General features: G+C 39.6%; 3 protein-coding genes and 1 long non-coding RNA gene across 4 annotated transcripts in view; 2 read left to right on the top strand and 2 right to left on the bottom strand.

Annotated features, from left to right (window-relative positions):
- Positions 1-14,966, top strand: part of LOC146449004 (opsin-VA-like) — a 47,100-nt gene extending 32,134 nt beyond the window's left edge. The window contains exon 2 of the mRNA XM_085102055.1: positions 13,406-14,966. Coding sequence (XP_084958181.1) covers positions 13,406-14,359 — 954 coding nt within the window. The 3' untranslated portion in view covers positions 14,360-14,966. The remainder of the gene's footprint in view (positions 1-13,405) is intronic.
- On the top strand, positions 6,846-8,371 carry LOC146449007 (uncharacterized). The gene is made up of 2 exons (XM_085102048.1): positions 6,846-7,509; positions 7,951-8,371. The coding sequence occupies exons 1-2, from the start codon at positions 6,846-6,848 to the stop codon at positions 8,361-8,363; spliced, it is 1,077 nt and encodes a 358-aa protein (XP_084958174.1). The 3' UTR covers positions 8,364-8,371.
- On the bottom strand, positions 8,433-12,204 carry LOC146449008 (uncharacterized). The gene is made up of 2 exons (XM_085102049.1): positions 11,271-12,204; positions 8,433-9,533 (listed from the first exon to the last, which is right to left on the bottom strand). The coding sequence occupies exons 1-2, from the start codon at positions 11,309-11,311 to the stop codon at positions 8,903-8,905; spliced, it is 672 nt and encodes a 223-aa protein (XP_084958175.1). The 5' UTR covers positions 11,312-12,204; the 3' UTR covers positions 8,433-8,902.
- A 3,472-nt stretch (positions 14,967-18,438) lies between the features above and the next one.
- The window catches only part of LOC146449009 (uncharacterized), a 53,172-nt gene continuing 52,004 nt past the window's right edge, over positions 18,439-19,606 (bottom strand). The window contains exon 3 of the long non-coding RNA XR_014860830.1: positions 18,439-18,550. This is a non-coding gene — a long non-coding RNA (uncharacterized LOC146449009). The remainder of the gene's footprint in view (positions 18,551-19,606) is intronic.

Consider the following 19,606-nt stretch of genomic DNA (forward strand, 5'->3'; position numbering starts at 1 on the left):
ACAGTGACTTGTCGAACAGTTCCGTTACGATCTGGAAATACTTCCTGCACAATTCCCTTTGGCCAGTGTCCACGTGGAGAATTTTCGCGAGCCACAAGAACTAGATCTCCAACTGCTAGATTGGGACGCGGGCGGAGCCATTTCTGCTTGACTTGAAGCGTCGGCAAGTACTCAAGTATTCATCGTTTCTAGAATATGTCCGCCAGATACTGGGCTTGTTTCCAGCGTTTACTTCAATAGATGTCGACAGCGCAGAGGCGTAGCCAGGATTTCTAGGAGGGGGGGTTCCAAATTGGTTCCAACGAAAACGGTTGGTCTAAAATCCTTACATTACGTACGTGCAATACTTGGCGTTTACGCTACGCAAACAGAAGACGCCTTGGTTGCCGTAGAGCGAACGTGTTTATCACTTCCTTGATATTCATCAACGCCAGCGCAGACTCTCGCTCGCTTGACATGGTCGACCTCAGATGTATGTTTTTAACTTTCTTAGTGTACTGAATGAGCGCTCACTGATTCAGCTGACGTTATCGGCAACGTGCACAAAATGCGGATCAAGGTGTGGATGTTAGGAAATAACTCTCGATCGCATGCGGCGAGTGTCTGAACTGCACTGGTGGGAAGGTCGGCATCCTCAGTGCTGCACCACTTTCTCTTCCATCGCAGGAGCTCAACATCAACCACATGAAGAGAAGGAAGGTCGTTCTCATAAAACTCCAGCGCTGCTTCAATGTCAGGATTTCTGTCTCCGACGGCTACCAGCTCAGGAAGAAGATTAAAGAGGCTGGACAAGACAGCATCATTAGTAGGATTGAAATATGTTTTCATCTCTGATTTTAGATGGTCTAGAAGGGGAATAGCAACTGCCCTCTTGTAGTAATCAGATGGTGTCTAATCTTGTCCATTGCCGCGATGATGCTGCTGATTGGATTAAATGCATCGATCTTTTGCAATCGGGATACTGTTACGAAAACCACCAGCTCAAACAACACCAATGGATCGTCTACTAATTTCGCGGGCATCTCTGCTGTGCACACACGTGCATCTTGTTACACATAGGAATCCCAGCTCTGCTTATGTCTCCGAAAATGCAAGTGAAACGCAAATAGACACCACAATGACGTTCACTGTACTTATTGTAAGCATAGAACAAAACGAAGAATTTCAGGAATCGGGAGTCCATTATACTCTTGCTGGGATAGGATCACTGTTAAAAATAGGAGAGGGTGGTTCCTTGAAGCAAGAGGGGGGTTCCGGAACCCCTGGAACCCTCCCCTGGCTACGCCCCTGCAGCGTCTGATTCTCCAGGAGGAAAACATACGTTTGGCCGCAAGAGGAGTAGTTTACTTGGAGTGAGAAGCTCAGGATCGTTCGAATCACTTGTCGGGGTAGGGTGAGAGGACGGTCATTTAATATCTTCTCGACTTCTGTCATACAGGTTAGTAAAGTTTCATCATCCATGATCTGAGAACCCAAAAGCAAACGGAGAATCTTTCGAATTGAGCGTATCATTTGTTCCCAGACACCACCAGTGTGGCTTGCATGTGGAGGATTAAAGTTCCACCTTATCTCACGTCTTCTTAGACAGTTGTCATTTCGATCGAGATTCCAATGCTCCAAAGTAGTCTTGATTTCGGTCTCTGTACCCCTAAAATTAGTTTCGTTGTCGGTCACTGAAAACTTCGATCGGCAAACCCCGTCTACTAACAAAGATCAGTTGTGAGGCCGTGAGCAATGTCAATGTGCACGGCCCGAATTGCTAAACAGGTAAATACACATCCGTATCTCTTAACTTGATTGCGTCTTGACTTTACCAACATCGGACCAAAGTAGTCCACACCAACGGAGGAAAAGGGGGTAACACAAGGCGTGACTCTTGCACTGGGTAAAGAAGCCATAATCTGCTCACACGGCTTAGCTTTCCACAAGCGACACTTCAGGCATTTTCCAATCACACGCCGTACAGCCGCATGTCCTCTAAGGATCCAGAACTTCTGTCTTATACTGGCTAGTACTTGACCGGCTCCTACGTGGCCTTCTCTTTCGTGGCAGTCTCTGATGATCAAATCAGTGTACAAAATCGCATCAGCCAGCAAGTCTCTTTCACGTGAACAGATACCATAATAGTCTGTTAAAATCTCCTCCACTACAGAACTTATAAGGAATCTTTTACGAGTGCGGCATTGTCGGAGCGATGGAAAGGTAACCTTTAAAAAAGATAGTATCAGTCAGATGCAAAGGAAACGTTGTTTTAGCTAAAGCACTTACGCTATGCCCAGAACTGCCCAAAAAAAAAAAGTCTTCAGTGTCGCGCAATGCATATCTTTCCACGCGTAACCCAAACTATCCCACAATCCTCCACTAGTGCCAGTCCTCCCAGAGTTTGTGGAGTGAAGGAATACAATGAAAACAATAACGATACCGTGGGGGACTAATTTCCACAAAATACCATAGACGTGTTTGAACAGTGGTTTGAAAACTGAAGAAAGCTAAAGGAAGCGAGACATCTGTTCTTCTTTTGACATATTACTGAGAGACCTCATATCATTCCTGGCACACATCTTAATAAATGTATGTTTTGCACAGTTTGCTAGTCGATCAGCAAACGCCATCACTGAAAAATGTTCATCAAAATGCACGTCCTGCCATTTAAAAGAGACAATGGAAAAACCATTGTGGTGTGCTATTCTTTATGCATAATGAAACGTTTTTTAGCCTCCGAGGCAAAAAAATAAAACTGCGGCCAAAAAAAATATTATTCTTTCTCTGATCGGGGTGATCTGCCCCGTTTATAACGTCTTACATGCTTGGTCGAGGGGACAAAAAGCGAACAACAGGACAATGTTCACAGCCTATAAAAAAGAAAAGAAAAGAAACAATACGGCTGTAAGGGTTCAGTGAAAATAGAGCTTTTGAAAATTGCAGCTCGCCTGAAACGAATGATTGCAAATACCGAGATCCTTGTTGCTTTTTCATGTGTTTTAATAGAGCTACAAAGAATTTTTTACTGAAAAGGACAGAACAAAACCTATTTTTATTTGACCCTCACTGTAATTAGGGCAAGAAATTGAATTTCTAGTAGACCGAAAATGTAAAAATGACAAGTACTCCGTGATCGTCATTTTCCATATACGTAGATGTTTCTCGTAAAATTCACAAAGTTATTGGTGATTGCTTGATGTCGTCTTTCTAAAACAACAACCGCTTGTAAAAATTCAGTGATAAACGCCTAATATTAAGCAACTTCCTTGAAGTAAATTTCCTGTACTTTCAGTACCATTCAGTTCGTCACTCAAAAGTTCAATAACCCAACGTCCAAACGTGAAAACTAATTAAGAGTGGGAACCTTCCCAATAAATTGCCAAAAAAATTAAAACCTCTTACTGTAAAAACATAATTAATGTCAAAACAGTGGAAGCAATTTTGAGACAAATTAAAGGTTGCGACCAAAATACATCGGTAAGGTAAAACCCACACACTTAAAGGCTTGAGCTAATGACAAAAAAGGGTTTCAGCTCGGACCAGAATGTAAGTGCTTCCCTAATTGAAATATCTGAAGCGGAAGTCACGTAGAGACGCGCGGCTACAGCTATTGTGTCTCTTCACCGGCGTAGCCAAAAGGATAACTATACCTTCGGTTTCTATTTTATTTTTCAACATCACAAACCAACGCTATTAAATAATAATAAAAAATAGATAAACTAACAGGTATCGTACGGGAAAACTTATCGTTATCAGCTGTTTACGTGCCAGAGAGTACCATATGATCTTGTCGGAGGCTCAACTGTTTGGTAGTAATCACTATTAGCAACAGTCAATTCACAGAATGCAAGGTGATACGGAATGGAGGGTGTCAACTCAGGCCATAAAGTAAATGCTTCCTTGAAACATCTGAAGCAGGAGTCAAGTAGAGACGGTCGGCCGAAGCTGCCCTTTCTTTTCGTAGGAGTCGTAGGCAACAGATCGGATTGCTGTTGATTCTCTTTTTTCTTTTTTGTAAATTTATATTCGCGATTACAAACGAACACTATTAAATGATAAAAGAAAAATAATAATAGATGAACTAAAAGGCATCTGATGAGTAAATATGAGGGTACCACGTAATTTTGTGTGAGTTTAATTGTTTGGTGGTAATCACTATTAGAAATAGTCAATTCACAGAGTGAAAGGAGATGCGACATAAAAAAGTTTTTATCGCCTAGCAAAATATGTCTAAATAAATTGTTAACCCACTACTTGTTTTTTCGGGATACACACTTCCTTTGTATAAATTACAAACTTTTATTAACCTTACTGACCGTATTTGTTGATGGAAAGCGGTAAGCTGACGTTCTAGAGAAAGGCGATAATTAGCAGCAACAAATTAAACAGGTGCACCTGTTCATGAATTACGGTTTGGAGTTTGTCTCTACTTTTGCCGCTGAAGCCGGACTTCACATTCTCTGGCTCAGCTTGTTTAGATTTTGATTGATCTGAGTCCAGACTGCCACGAAATTTAGTAGAGTACATCGAAATACGACTACCGTTGTATCATAGGCAACTTTGCATCGTGCCAGCAAGTCTGCTTAATAGAGTCCATTAAACAAACAGTTGATATGAGACAAAAGTTATACTTCATAAACGATCAATCCCAGAAATTGTCGCGTAAGTTATTGACAGTTGGCTCGAAAAACTAAATATAGTCCGACAACTTCTTTATTGTTTATACATATTTATATGGCCAACTCATAACTCGCAGCTAATGTTGGCCCTAAATGTATTTTCTGCTTCTTTTTAACTCAATCAATTTGAAAGCGCCGTTCTGTGTCGATAAAGAACCACCACTGTTGATCTACCTTCCCTGACATTATGCAAAAAGAGGGTAAAACTTTATTTTGAGGAAGTTTTTAATTAACTGAGTATTAACATTTTAATAGTCAGTTCATAAAGAGAAAGCTTATGTGAAATAACAACGTTTTCATTAGCTTGCATATATCTATATATACATAGAATATTCATTCACTACTGGGTTTTCTGGCATACATACGCCGTTTATATCAATTAGAAAGTGTTATTACCCTTACTAACGTACGTGTTTGACTAAAAGTGGAAGGCGACAGTTCTAACGAAAGGCGATGATTAGCATTAGTTACAAATTAAACAGGTGCGCCTGTTTATGAATAACCGTTTGGAATCTGTCTCTACTTTTGCTTCTGAAGCCGGACTTTATATTCTCTGGCTTAGCTTGTTTAGATTCTGATTAATCTGATTTGAAACCACCACGAGATTTAGCAGAGTACATCGAAATACGACTACCTATGTGCCATAGGCAATTTCGCATCGTGCCCGGCAAGTCTGCTTAATAGAGTCCATTAAACAAACAGTTGGTATGAGACAAACGTTATACTTCATAAACGATTAATCTCAGTAATTGTCGCGAAAGTTATCAGTTGACAGTTGGCTCGTAAAACTTAATATAATCCGACAAGTGCTTTATTGTTTATGACATATTTATATGGCCAACTCATAACTCGCAGCACACATTCGCAGCTAGAGTTAGCCGTAAATTTTTGTCAGCTTCTTTTCAACTGGATTTTGCAAGCGCCGTTCTGTGTCGATAAAGAACCCTAAGGTAAGCCTTTACTTAACGAAACCAATCTTGATAATAGTTACGAAAGTTCAAGTGATGCCTTTTCTTTGGCGATGTCCTACCCGGTAACGTTCACCTATTCACACGCGTTAGTACCAGAACCTACAAGCAATGCTGGTTTACTGTGTAATCTTGATTAATTCCGGCATGCCTGCGTTTGTCTTCACTTTTTGTCGGGATGCAATTGCAAATATATAGAAGATATTTCCAAAAAAATAATATATTGTTGTTTATATGGGATTTATATCCGCTGTTCTGGTGTGTTGGTTCTTAGATTGTAGTAAAAATAAAATGTATGAAAATTCTAATGACGATTAAACGGGAAGGATTAGTAATTCTTTTACGAATTTCCAAATGTTTATTACTGTCAAATTTTCCTTAACTCTGGATCTTAGCATAAAGCAGGATTTTATTTTGCACAGTTTAACAGGAATAAAAGAAGTTGAGTACTGATAAAATGAAAACCCAACTTAAGGCCTCAAAATATTATTTGTTAATCCTCTTTTCATAAAAAAATATTATTTGGAATTTGCATGGCTCTTGAGCTTTGTTCCATTGTGTATAGCGTTACTAAAACAGCGATAAATTTAACAAAATTGAAAGGCGGTCAGCTATTGTAAGGTCTCTAGCTCAGAAACGACATGGTGTGAATCGACCACCAAAAATTCTCAAGTTGTTTGGGGCTGACTTGCCCAAAAATGCGGAAAAGTTTGTTTATCCAAAAGACCAAGTTTCCTTCTAGCGTAAACCGGGAAACATTTGGTGCGAAAACAAAAAGAATCAGCAACAGATGTTGCTCAATCATGAAAAAATTTGCCACGAAAAATGATTCGTTTGTGCGAGAATGAAGAAAGATTCAGTTTATGTGAAACAAAATTTCCTCACTGTGTTGTCAGGTTTACTAAAGACTGAACGAGCGTGAAATTAATACTGCCAGCCATAATTCTACTGGTGTGATCTCTAAAGGTGGATTTGCACTGTCGCGTAAATTTTACGTGCTTACAGACGTAAATTTAGCTAAAAAAAATAAGAAACGATGACGGTGAGCCGCGTGCGTAAACTGAGTCTTTAAGATACAGGAACGCGGACGCCATGAAGAACGCGATGGTCGAAGAGGGCCTGGGGGGAGCGTACGGCGTTCGTGGCGGGAAAGTCAAGTTAAGAATTTGTTTTGAATGCCAGCGACAACGCGAGCTGTTTTCCTAACTTGGAAGTCATGGCTTCTTTCAGAGAAACTCGAGAAGCGTTGTTTTTAAGTCATGCAAGTGGCTTTATAGATGATATCGAGTTCTTACTGCTTCATGAAGAATATACGTCAGATAATTTGGATTTTCCCTACGGAGACTATCCTAGAATTCATTTACCAGACAAGAATGAAGCCGAGTGCGAAGCTAACTTCAGAGTAGAAAAACACCATATTCCCCGACTAGTAGATGCACTTGACATTCCTGCCGTCTTCACGTGTGAGCAAGGAACAGTCTGCGAGGGAACAAAAGGCCTTTGCATCCTGCTGAAGCGATTTGCCTACCCCTGTCGTTACTCCGACATGATACCCATCTTTGGAAGGCCAGTCCCTGAATTGTGCATGATCAATAACACTGTGATGGATTTTATCTACGACAACCAGAGACAGCGCATCATGGATTGGAATCCAAACGTCTTAAGTCCCATCAAGCTGGAGAATTATGCACAAGTAATTTCCAACAAAGGAGCATCATTACAAAATTGCTTTGGCTTCGTGGATGGAACTGTCCGCCCTATTTCTCGACCAGGGGAACACCAAAGAGTGGTTTACAACGGGCATAAGCGTGTGCATAGTCTTAAATTCCAATCTGTTGTTGTTCCAAATGGCCTAATTGCACATCTTTATGGGCCAGTAGGTGAGTCACTCCTTACTGTTCCAAATTAAATTCAATTAATGAAGCATATTATGCTAATTGTACTGCATGTACAGTGAACTTTAAATGTTTTTAGCTTATACCGCAGTCCTCCTAGATCCTGTCACTCACCACCCAGGGGCGGATCCAGGGGAGGGTTGAGGGGGGTTGCAACCTCCCCCCCCCCCCCCCCTTCCCTATAAGAGGGTGAAAATGCTGAAAATACCTTATTTATAATGTACATTTTCAAACTTTCTAGGTGTGCCATGTCCCCCTGGACCCCGTATTGACTCATACTGACTGACAACCCCTCCCCCCCCCCTTTCGTAAGATTTTTGATCCACCCCTGCCACCCACCCAGAGTACTCCACCCTCGACCCTGTCACTTACTACCTCATGTATAACAATGTATTTTAGAGAGGTTAATTGTTTTCTGCTCAACAGAAGGAAGAAAGCATGATGCAGCAATGCTAGGAGAGTCCCACCTGTATGACAGCCTCCAGATGAATGCTTTCTCTACTACTGGAGAAGCAATGTGTATTTATGGGGATCCAGCATATCCTCTTAGGGTCCACCTGCAAGCACCTTTCCGGCATCGTGTGTTAACTCCACAGATGCAAGCTTACAACAGTTCGATGAGTGCTGTTCGCACCTCTGTTGAGTGGCTATTTGGTGACATAATAAACTATTTCAAATTTTTGGACTTCAAAAAGAACTTAAAGATTGGTCTTAGTCAAGTGGGCAAAATGTATATCGTGTGTTCACTTCTACACAATGCATTGACTTGCCTCTATGGAAACACCACATCTCAGTTCTTTGACTTTGATCCTCCTTCAGTAGAGGACTATTTTGCTTAATTAATTAAGTAAAGAGTAAAGACTGTGGTACTTTCTAAGAAGGCAAGTATACTCACAACAATACCGAACTGAAATTTCAAAATATTATATTCAGCACCTATAATTATTGTGCAAAATGTATAACAGGTTTCAACATGCCGTTGTCACAAGCAAACCATTAACACTAGGAATGTTTGTTATGTTGGAAAGAAAAAGCAATCAGATGGGCAAGATGAAGTAACCAGAAGCTGTGATTGGTGTTTTTTCTTATGGTTCAATCTAGTGCCCGATTGGTTGCAGCACCAGTAACATGTTAAAGTATTTAATCAATAATAAGGTTTACAATTTTCAAATTTTTCCTACAAAAGGAAGGCTTTTAACAGCATCAAATGAATTAATCAAGATGTAACACAATAAATCTTTTGTTAAGGAAAATAAAAGTTCACAATATTAATGAGGACCCCAACGAGTCACTTGTGAACAAGCTTTTCATCAAGGCCTGAGTTATAAGAACAACAACACAACATTAATGACCACTTCAATGAGTCACTCTTTGAAAGTCACTTGCGAACAAGTTTTTCTATTATAGACATCAAGGCCTGAGTTTGCTGCTGTTGCTGGTCCATCATGGCTTTGAACATCTGTGTTTGTTGAGTTTGGAGACTTTCTAGCCTCTCGTTCTCTCTCTTTTTCAACTCCAGCTCTTGTCCTTTAAATGCCAACTCTTGATCTGCTCTTTCTTTCAGGTATTCCACTGCCCCACTTCCATTCCGTCGGCTCTTCTTTGCTTGAGTAGTTTCTTCTTCAGAATTCCTTTTCTTTGTTTCTCCCATTGTTTCCATCGCTTTCTTCCGCACATCCTCTGCCTTTTTCCTGTCTGCCTGAAGCTTCTCCCTGTTTTCATCATTTGCTTCTTGCTGTTCAGTGTCAGCAGATTCCTCAAAAGCTATGATTTGTTCGATGGCAGCATCAAGCTCTGTACGCTCGGGTGATATTCCACTCTCTCTCAATTCTTGTGCTTGTTGTCTCTTAAATCGCTGCACTAGGATACCAATATGATCACGAACAGATCTCTTTTCTACATTAAAGTGTGGATCTTTAACTACGTTCAGATTATCTGCAATTTTTTGCCACAATGCACTACGCTGCAAAGATTTTTTTTTCGCACTGTAGGGGTTGACACATATTACCAGGCGCGGATCCAGGATTTTGAAATGGGGGGTGAATTTTTGTAATAATGTAATTTTTTATAGAGCCAAAGCCTGGTTGAGGTGTTTGAGGTCTGTGCAGCGAAGAGCTCTCAAGGAGCTTATTAACGTTAACAACAAAGAAATTATTCTCAAAAAAGCAGATAAAGGCAGAACAACCGTCGTTATGAACGGAGAAAACAAAATCAATGACGGACAGAAACAATTGGATGATAGAAATAACTGTCAGCCACTAGACGAACCAATGGTTAGAGACACATCCCAGAGAGTTAAACACCTCATTAATGCCCTTCATCAAGCAGGGTGCATAGACGAAATGACGGTTAAATGGTTTAACCTAACACCAAATCCGCCTCGAAGCCCAGTGTTTTATACCCTCACAAAAATTCACAAACCGACATTAGTCGGAAGTCAAGACCTATCATATCTGGGTGTGATGGCCCAACAAAACGCCTATCATCATTCGTAGACAAACTACTTCAGCCAATAGCACAAATACAGGACTCGTTTCTAAAAGATACGACACATTTCATAAGGTTTATTGAAAGCACTAGGGTGCCTAGAAACGCTTTTCTAGTTCAATGGATGTCACTAGCCTTTACACGAATATCCCACAGGAGGACTGAAAGAATCACTATAGTATGCAACGCATACGAGAACTTTCATGCCAATAACCCTCCTATAGCTACAAATTTCCTCAGAGAAATGCTCAGCCTTATACTGAAGGAGAACTCCTTCCAAACACACGGAACTGCCATGGGCACTAAAATGGCAGTAGCTTTTGCCAACATCTTTATGGCATCTATAGAAAAGGAGATCTTAAGGCAGAGCGTTCACAAACCACTAATGTGGAGAAGATTCATTGACGATGTATTTTACTTGTGGGATACAAACAAAGAAGAAATAGAAAATTCATTGAGCAAGCAAATTCGTACCATCCTACCATAAAGTTTACCGCTGAAGTCTCACAATAAGAAACAACATTCTTGGATACAACAGTCTATAAGGGACAGAGATTCGAGAAAGAATCGATTCTCGACGTGCGCACACATTACAAACCTACTAAAACATTTCAGTACACAAACTACAACAGCTGCCACCCAGCAGGCACTTCTGAGGACAAACGCTTCTAAAGTAGTGTTTGACGAAAACATTAAAAACTTTAAAACGCGCCTGGTATCGAGAGCTTATCCTAGTAACCTGGTGGACAAAATCCTCTCCGAAGTTAACTTCGCAGAAAGGAAGAACGCTCTTACACAAAAACAGAAAGTGCACAAGAAAATTCTACCCTTCGTGACACAATTTCAACCATCACTGCCATGTTTGAAAAATATTCTAATGGACACTGAATGGCATTTAATACAAAACCAGCCGCTACTAAGAGAGATATACAAGGAACCTCCCTTTATCTATTATAGAAAAGGGAAATCGCTTAAAGACATGCTTATTAAAGCAAAATTATAAAGGCTTTTATCAACACAATGGGCACACAGCGGGAGTCGTGTAGGTCTGTCAACCCCATTTCAACAGGCTCAAAATGAATAAATTGATTGGTAGAACCAGTCATCGCTAATGCACATTCTCCACCTCAATTAGAGAAATCAAATATTATTTCAATATTTGACGGATAAGGAAAAAAAAAAAAAAAAGGAAGGGGGCTCAAAAAAAGGGGGGTGAAAATTCACCCATTTCACCTCCCCTGGATCCGCCCTTGATTACTTCCTGGCATAAAAGCAAGTCATGCAAGGGAGTCCAATTCATAATCCTGCAATGCAATAAATATACAGTGTTTTAATATGCATGTTTAAAAAACACTGTATATTAAAAAAAATCGACAGAGAAGGAAATTTGGCTTGACGAAATTATTCCATAGATTACCAGTAGTAAGGCCGAATTTTTTACTTTCTGTTATGCTTTCAGTAAAAGGGAGGCAGTACTATCATATGGAAACATAAATTCATCAAATAAATTATAAATTGCAAAATTCGCAGCTTATGTTTGGTGCATCTGAAGCGGGAATAATATTGAGATTAATAGGGACCCTTTTCGAGAATGAAAGAATAGTACAATAAACAAACCTTCGGGCAATTTTCCATGCTTCAGTAGCAGTTACTTCAAAAATTGACCTAACATAAACATAATTCGGTTTTATAATTGTTGTGCTCAAGGCTTATTTCATTTCTACATGGAGCGCAAACAATTAAAAATACATTTCTTATAAACTCCCTTTCATAATACGAGTTGTCAAGAAATGGCAAACAAAAAGGAACAAAAGGGTGGTAATTTAGATGCCTGTAGAATATGTTAAGCGTATTTACACTCACTTGGGCTTTGAACATGCCATGACAGTCCCCACCGAATTTGCTTGTTTATCTGAAGAAAAAGCAATCAGATTAACTTTTTAAGCGAGCATTACTACAATGAATGTTTAAACCTTCGAAAAAACGTAAATAGTGACAATAAAAAGATCTATTAAAACCAGAAAGACCATCAAAGTACTCACGTTTTATCAACGACGCGAAAACTGCATTTGTCACGTTCGTGGCGAGCGAAAACGCGGCAGTCTGGGCTTTTTGTCATGCGCACTGAACTGCAAAAGTTGATTTTTACTTCCGGTCGCCTCTGACGACGTCCGCGTTCCTGGATCTTAAAGTCCCTAACGTTAAAAGTTGAACAACGATCAACTTTTAACGTTTATGCAAGTCGTTCATACATCGCTTCTTGAGGAGGATTTCCACCGTCGGGTAAATTTTACGTGCGTACAGATGTAAATTTAGCTGGCTTTACGAACGTAAACAAAATAAGAGGCGATGTGTGAGCCGCGTAAGCAACCGTAAAAAGTTGAACGTTGTTCAACTCTTTTACGTCTACGCACACCGTTCATATGTCGCTTCTTATTTTGTTTACGTGGCTAAAGCCAACTAACTTTACGTCAGTAAGCACGTAAAGTTTACGCGACAGTGGAAATCCATCTTTTCAAGGAGAAAACGAAACAGCGTCCGTTTGCTCTTTTTTAGAAGGCGCAGAATTGAGTCAATGTGGTGTTTGTCCTTGCTAGCATTCACCGTTGGTTTATATCGCAATACCCGCGACACGAATGAAATACTGATGTAATATGTTGCCTTATTTTGCCCTATACGCGTTTACTGCAGGAAAACCCAGCTTAGATATTGTTTGTCTTTCAACGGCTATATTCGGTTGATACACCCCTTTAAAACTATCCGCAAATCAAAGCGTTGATATTTTTGTCTTTGTACAATTTTTAGTGAGCCGTTGTGTAGTTAGCGCTTTAATACTCAGTGTTACAGATTACTAACATGAAAGCAATGGAAGGTTTAATTGCTAATCATTTCACCTTAACCGAGCGCCTGAATATACCTTCTACCACTTCCAAACGTTTTTGCTCAGTCTGTGCAAAACTAAAACTGCTTCTGAATAAATTGATCTATTTATGACACGCAGAACTAAGTCACAACAAATTCTCACACGAGCCGGAAGCAATAACGTACACTGCAGGCCGTTATACTCGCAGGATTTTTTTAGAACAACTTAGAACTTTAAAAAAACTGAATTTTAGACATGCCCAGCAAAGGTCAGCCAAAATTAATAACACAACTTTCTGCTGACTAAGTTTTTCAAATTTATGTCTCAATAGCAAACAAAAGTAACAATAAGGTTGGGAATCGTCGTAGAGTAATTTAGTGAGAGCCAGCGGCTTTTTTTGTTAAACGGCCGGGTGACGACGACGAAAAACTACTACTTGTGTGGTAACGTATATATGTATTTTTAACTAAAACTTGTACTTTATCCTTCTATAGTTCTGATGCAATTTCTTTCCTTCGATTCCTTCTACAGATGGTTAATTCTTCCAATCAGCAAAATGGAAGACAAAATGAAACAAGTTTCCTGGAGCTCTCTTCATCTGAGTGCATTGCCTGGCTTACAGTACTCATGACCGAGTCTGTTGCTATAGTAACGCTTAATATCCTTACAATTATCGTTTTTGCCAAAACCCGTGGTCTTCGTAAGCGCTCCATGTACCTGGTGATCAGCCTGGCAGTTGCAGATATGTTCGTTGGAGGATATGTGGGAGCATTGAATTTCTTTATCACCGGAGTTTATGGTAAATTCTGGCAGCACATCTTGTCTAATGTTGGACACTGGAGTAGCGTAATATTTGGCTTGTACTACACATTTATGTTAACGTCTATAACAAACCTCGCTGCTATTTCTTTGGAACGGTTGCACGCCACGTTTCGTCCATTCAAGCATCGCCTCATCAAAAAGTGGGTGTTTGGAGGAGCTGTTGCGCTCATTTGGGTTACAGCTGGACTATATTCAATTGCATACCAAGTTATTTTGAAAGTTGGAGATTATAACCAGGCTTTCTATTTATTTGTGTCTTTCTATTCCTTCATTTCTATTTGCCTATTTTTTATCATTGTTTCCTACGTTTCCATTGCTGTTAAAATTAATTGTGGAGCCCGCCCTCAGCATCATGGTGCAGTAAGCAGAGAGCAAAAACTGACAAAGACATTGTTCACTATGACTGTGGTATCATTAATGTTGTGGTTGCCCTATGTTATGTTTTATCTTGTCCGGCTTGGTGATTCGTCTGTTACTTCCCTTTCTCTTTCAGCCCGTTATCATTTATATAATGCCTTTTCATTTTTATATTTAGCAAACTCTCTTGTTAATCCAATATTGTATACGTTTAGAATGCCAGAGTTCAAAAGAGCTCTGGTTTCACTTTTGCGTGGTAGATCCCAGCCCGCATTAGTTCAGGACATCCCTCTTGGTGTCATGTAAGCTGCAAAGCTTTACTGGGGCCACTGCAGGTCACACTACCGACAGGGAACGTTGCCAGTGCAGAGGCAACCGAAGCAGTGTCTAGGCAACTGAAAATTCAAGTTGGGCTTATCATAGATATTTAAGGCATTTGACAAAACTTACTGTAAAACTTAAAACACATAAACAAATATTTCGACTATCGGCAGCCATGGCGCGTCTGTGTGTAAGATCGAGTAGGAAATTTGTCTTGTTTTCCGAATGGTGTCTTCTGTGAAATTCGATCGTGCTGCTGGAATGTTAGAAGTACTTGAATTGTATTATGAAAGGTTTTTTGTTCACGTTTCAGCTCATTCTTAGGAAAGCAAATTGCCGGGAAATTTAGATACGGAAAACACTTGGAAAATTTTCGAGTCGTTATGGCTCAGGGTGTGAAAGCAAAACTAGTTTTTGTCCATTAAATTATTGCGCCAAAAATAAGAAAATAAATGTTATCGGTTAAAGGCTTTAGCCTAACAATTGTGCAACAAACCGAACGCATCTAACAGTGCCTACTAACCTGAGATTCGAGTAATATTTTTGGTCCGCATAAAAAGTGAAAATGTATCCTTCCCCAACCCGGGAGGAGGTATTCAGTCATATCAGTGTCGGAGGTATGGGAGTGTGGGAAAATGTTTCTTTTGTTTGAAATTAAAGCTCACTGACTTGTTTGGATTAAATAATTTTGAGTCCAGTTTTAGCCTGATAGACTTTTTTGGGTTTAACAACTAGACTCAGTCCTTCGTACGTCCATGAAACTTGGTCACCCTCCCTGAACAATGTATAGCAGTTTCATTTTCCAGGAAACTGAAAAGAAATGTATCTCGTGTTGGCGGCAAACTCTTAAAAAACCAGGAGGCCAGAATATCCTGACAAATATAAAACAGAATTAAGAATATTGATCTGTCCGGCGTAGTTCTCTGTTGAATAACTAGGAAATGGAATTAGTGAATCTATGAATTAGTCCATTATAACTGAAAGTGAACAAAATAATTATAGAAACAGTAGATTCCTCGCTTTATGTACATCCAACGAAAACGAGGATCAACCGAAATTTACCTTCTTTCCTATTGTCGTAATTTATACTTATCACTGAGCAGTAGCATACCAAGAGAGCATACAGTATTAATTTCCTGATATCAATTAGTTAAGTAGTACAAAACTTGAAAAAAATATGACGAATAACTCATTATTTTAATAAATAATACAGTGAGACGACGAAGTCAATCTCCCCTTGCCTTAGCTTACTTGTTAGATCAATATGAATTCAGTCCATTGTGACTCAGTTTTAAATTACTTACCTAGGTCTAATCCGTTAATTACTTAATTTGTATTTTTGTTTAGCTTTATGCTTTTGCAAAACTGTAAGAGTTTATTGTCATGTAAATAAATCTTGGTGCTGGCACTCTCAGCTATAGCTTGTTAGATCGTTATTCAGTCCGTTGTGACTTTCAAATATATTAACTTTTAGCTTGTTTCCTTTGTCCATTAATTAATTTAAAAAATATGTTACTTTGTTTACCTTTTTATGCTTTTGCAAAACTGTAAGGCTGCGTTCGATTGACCCTATTCCTTAATAGGAATACATACAACGATGAAATCCCTCACTCATAAGAGGTTTTAGAAGTTACTGGAGTACGGAGACAGCTCTCAAATTCTCATGTGTCAGCGATAGTTTGCAGAATTCGCGTCCGAAATTTCTTAAAATTAAATATATAAGAGCTATTCCACTTATACTTATTCCGGAATAAGGTCAATCGAACACAACCTAAGAGTTTTTTTGACGTGTAAATAAAGTTTTTTGCTGTTGATGTTTGTTCACTGTCGATTTACGAGATAATAAGAGTTCATTTCACCCCTGGCTAACAAACCACACCGAATTCGAAGCAAATAACATGTACACGTTTATCTTCGAGATTTTGTTTGGTCTATCCCCCCCCCCCCCCCTTTCTTCCTCCCCCTCCCTCTCCCCTATTTATCCCAGAGACTACCCATGCAGTGGATAATTCGCTATGCAGCGGGCAAAATGTACTCCAACCAACACATTTTGTCCAGTGGATAAAGTTGTTCGCTCTTTCAACAATTGGCGGTAGGTGTCATTGTCGTCTTTTAACAGCTTCAGTGTTCCCTGGCCTCTGAAGACGAAAAAAATCCCGGTCTCCCGAGTCCACAGGGCGCCCACACAAACTATGTGACCGTTTGTACTGTATTTTGAATTTATAGAGGCAATGTATGGGAATATCGAAAATCCTCGTATTATCGTACTAGATAGCGATAGATATTCTCATTTAACATCAAAATAAACGTAGTTTTACCTTAAATGTTGTGTGTTGTCGTTCCTGAGGTTGAAGACGGGCGATTTTAGCCATTTGAAGGGTTCGGCGTTGAACGTTCACTCGAGCGTAATAGAAGAGTGAACGTTCAACGCCGAACCCTTCAAATGGCTAAAATCGCCGTCTTCAACCTCAGGAACGACAACACACAACATTTAAGGTAAAACTACGTTTATTTTGATGTTAAATGAGAATATCTATCGCTATCTAGTACGATAATACGAGGTTTTCGATGTAAAAGATCTCTATAGTCGTCTCTTTCCTTTTTAAGTTCCTTTCCCCTCTAATATGCCCTCCCTCTTCCCTCCCCACCCCCGTTTTGAAGTCCGATGTCTTAATAAATATTCTTCTCTCTGTTAAGCACCTCGGCCTCGCGTACGCGTCTTACTCTTGTTTCGCTTTAAAGGCGGGCCTCACATTATCTGCCTTAGCTTGTTTAGACTCAAAATTACTTTGAGGCCAACCACTTCGAGATTTAGTAGAATCAAGAGACCTCATAGTCTCTTGGTAGAATCCTACGCAAAATGTCTACCTGGCGTCATAGGCAAAGAATGTGCCAGCGAGGCTCCTTCTGATAATGTAAATTTACCTCAAAGTTGGTGATCATTTGGTACTGTATTATTTCAATTTGTAAAAATAATCAAGACAGTGCTAAACAAACTACACTTTACATCCTACATAAACGCTTAAGTCTAGAAATTCTCCTTCAGGTTACTAACAATCCAAGTGTTTTTACATGCTAGCTAAATATACCAAGATATTGGTTTGACCGTATAACCAACACATGCTACAGTTGTGCCTTAAATTATCACCTATTTTTCGATTGAATTTTGCAAGCACCGTCCATTGTACTATTTTCACTAATGGAAGCTCTTTCTAAACTGAAGTGATCTAAAAGAGAGCTGCGAAAGACGTATGTATATGGTTCAGTAGTCTCTTTGGTTCGTCACGTCACGCAATCGGATACAATTTACGATAGTATACTGATCAACCAGCTACACACCAAAAAACTGATCACAAATTAAAACTGATAAATATCTCATTTTGTTCACATCATTGGAGTTAATTGACACACCTCGCATTTATTCCCGTGATAGATTATTGTTAACAAATTCAATTCTGGTTAACCTAATATTTTCTTTTCTTTTGTTAGTTGAAGTTTACAACTTTGTTTTTATTGTTGTTGTTGTTGAGGTCTACCCTTTTGCAGAACTGGAGTAAGAGTTATTGCTATGAAAATTAAACTTGTTTTTGTCCTCGATTTATGAGTTGATTTGAATAGAATTGATTCTTCGCTAATAACACCCCCCCCCCCCCCTCCCCTCAGCAAACCGACACCACATTGCGGTCCTGTCATTTCGCTAATTATCCTTTCCCCTTTGTACCTCTAGATCTGTCACCAATAAGCGAACATCTTTCGTTGCGGACGCGTACGCTACAAAATTACAAAACCTCAAGATGTTAAATTCATAATGGTCGTCAAACGAACAGAAGGGATGAATCCTCTAAATATCTCTACGCTGTCACCTTTAATTTGAAAGGCAAGCACTGTTTGCAGTGCACCCTTTAAGCTCCTTCCTCCTCTAATAATCCCGCTTTTGGAGGTATTAGGTACTTAAAATAAAAAAAAGTAGTTCGTAGTATTTGAAGAAGACAAGATATTTAATTAAAAGATGAGCCTGCTCATTCATATTTCCGCCATCAGTCGTCAGACTGCACGTGGGCATCCTGTATTAAATAAGTGAATTTTATTATACGCCCAAGACGTAACTTGCGGCCTTTTAAAACTATTGACATTAAGTAGTACGTTTTTAGTTTTAGTTACATGTGGCTATGTTAACTTTTACTGTTAATCTTTACCTCTGTGTTCAGTGATCACCTGAGTGGTCGACTGAATTTTACTCATGGATGGGGGGGTTAGTTTCTAAAGAAAACGTGGTGCTGCGTCGTTGGGAAATAGAAACGACTGTTTGGTTTATCAACAGAGTTGATAACTAAAGGTAAATTGGCCACAGTAAAGAGATTCGAGTGCTGTTGTTTCAAGCGTTAGCCTTCGTCACTGGAATATCTTTAAGGAGGCCAATTTACCTTCAGTTATCAAGTCTCGCTATTCTCGACTTGCATGTTAGGAGTTGCTTGTGAACCTAAACAAAAAAAAAGAGAACAGAGACAAAATCAGCATTTTATATTGACATGTCGTTCAACAAAGGTATTGGTGACCCTTCTGTGATTTTGTTGAACTTACCGGAAGATATACAGGTTCTTTCTTGACCCAATCCTGGGCAGTTGAATACATACAACGTTCCAACATTAATGAGATGGGACGTGGTCTATTTTGAATGTGATTAGTTCTCTCACTACTGATTATTCCTTGATAGTTAGTGATTCAATGCGCGAAATTAAATTCATCGTTTGACTAATAATTATTTGTTTTTTGGATCAGAAAATTTCTGCCGCAGTTGTAACCCTAGCCTCTGCGATCATATGATAACCAGCCTTACTGAAGCTGGGAACCTTACTGGGCCTTACTGAGATCATACTGAGACTACTGAGATCATCACTGAGATCATCACTGAGCCTTAATGAGATCATATGGTAACCAGCCTTACTGAGGCTGGTTACCATATGATCGGAGACGATCTTAGATCGCAGATCGCAAACAATCGCCAAAAAGGCTGTTTCCATATAATCGCAACGATCGCAGAGCCGACCCTAGCCATACATTTCGGTAAGCGAAAATGTCAAATATACACGCACGCACGTGTACGCTGAAAAGCAAACAACATGGCGAACGTGGAAGGGAAGGGAGGCTATTGGAACCCTCGCTTGCAACATTTTATTGTTCCAATATTGATCGGCACGTAGAACCTAACCACATACTAAATTAATATATAAG

Source organism: Pavona decussata, unplaced genomic scaffold (genome assembly GCF_977016875.1).
Source record: "Pavona decussata unplaced genomic scaffold, jaPavDecu1.1 SCAFFOLD_691, whole genome shotgun sequence".
NCBI classification, from domain to species: Eukaryota; Metazoa; Cnidaria; class Anthozoa; order Scleractinia; family Agariciidae; genus Pavona; species Pavona decussata.

Bases quoted from the DNA above. Each gene is read 5' to 3' on its own strand.
- LOC146449007 (XM_085102048.1), top strand. From the start codon at position 6,846: ATGGCTTCTTTCAGAGAAACTCGAGAAGCGTTGTTTTTAAGTCATGCA. The intron at 7,510-7,950 runs GTGAGTCACTCC...TCTGCTCAACAG, and splicing joins ACATCTTTATGGGCCAGTAG to AAGGAAGAAAGCATGATGCA.
- LOC146449008 (XM_085102049.1), bottom strand. From the start codon at position 11,311: ATGAATTGGACTCCCTTGCATGACTTGCTTTTATGCCAGGA. The intron at 9,534-11,270 runs AGTAATCAAGGG...GGATCCGCGCCT, and splicing joins GACTTGCTTTTATGCCAGGA to GGTAATATGTGTCAACCCCT.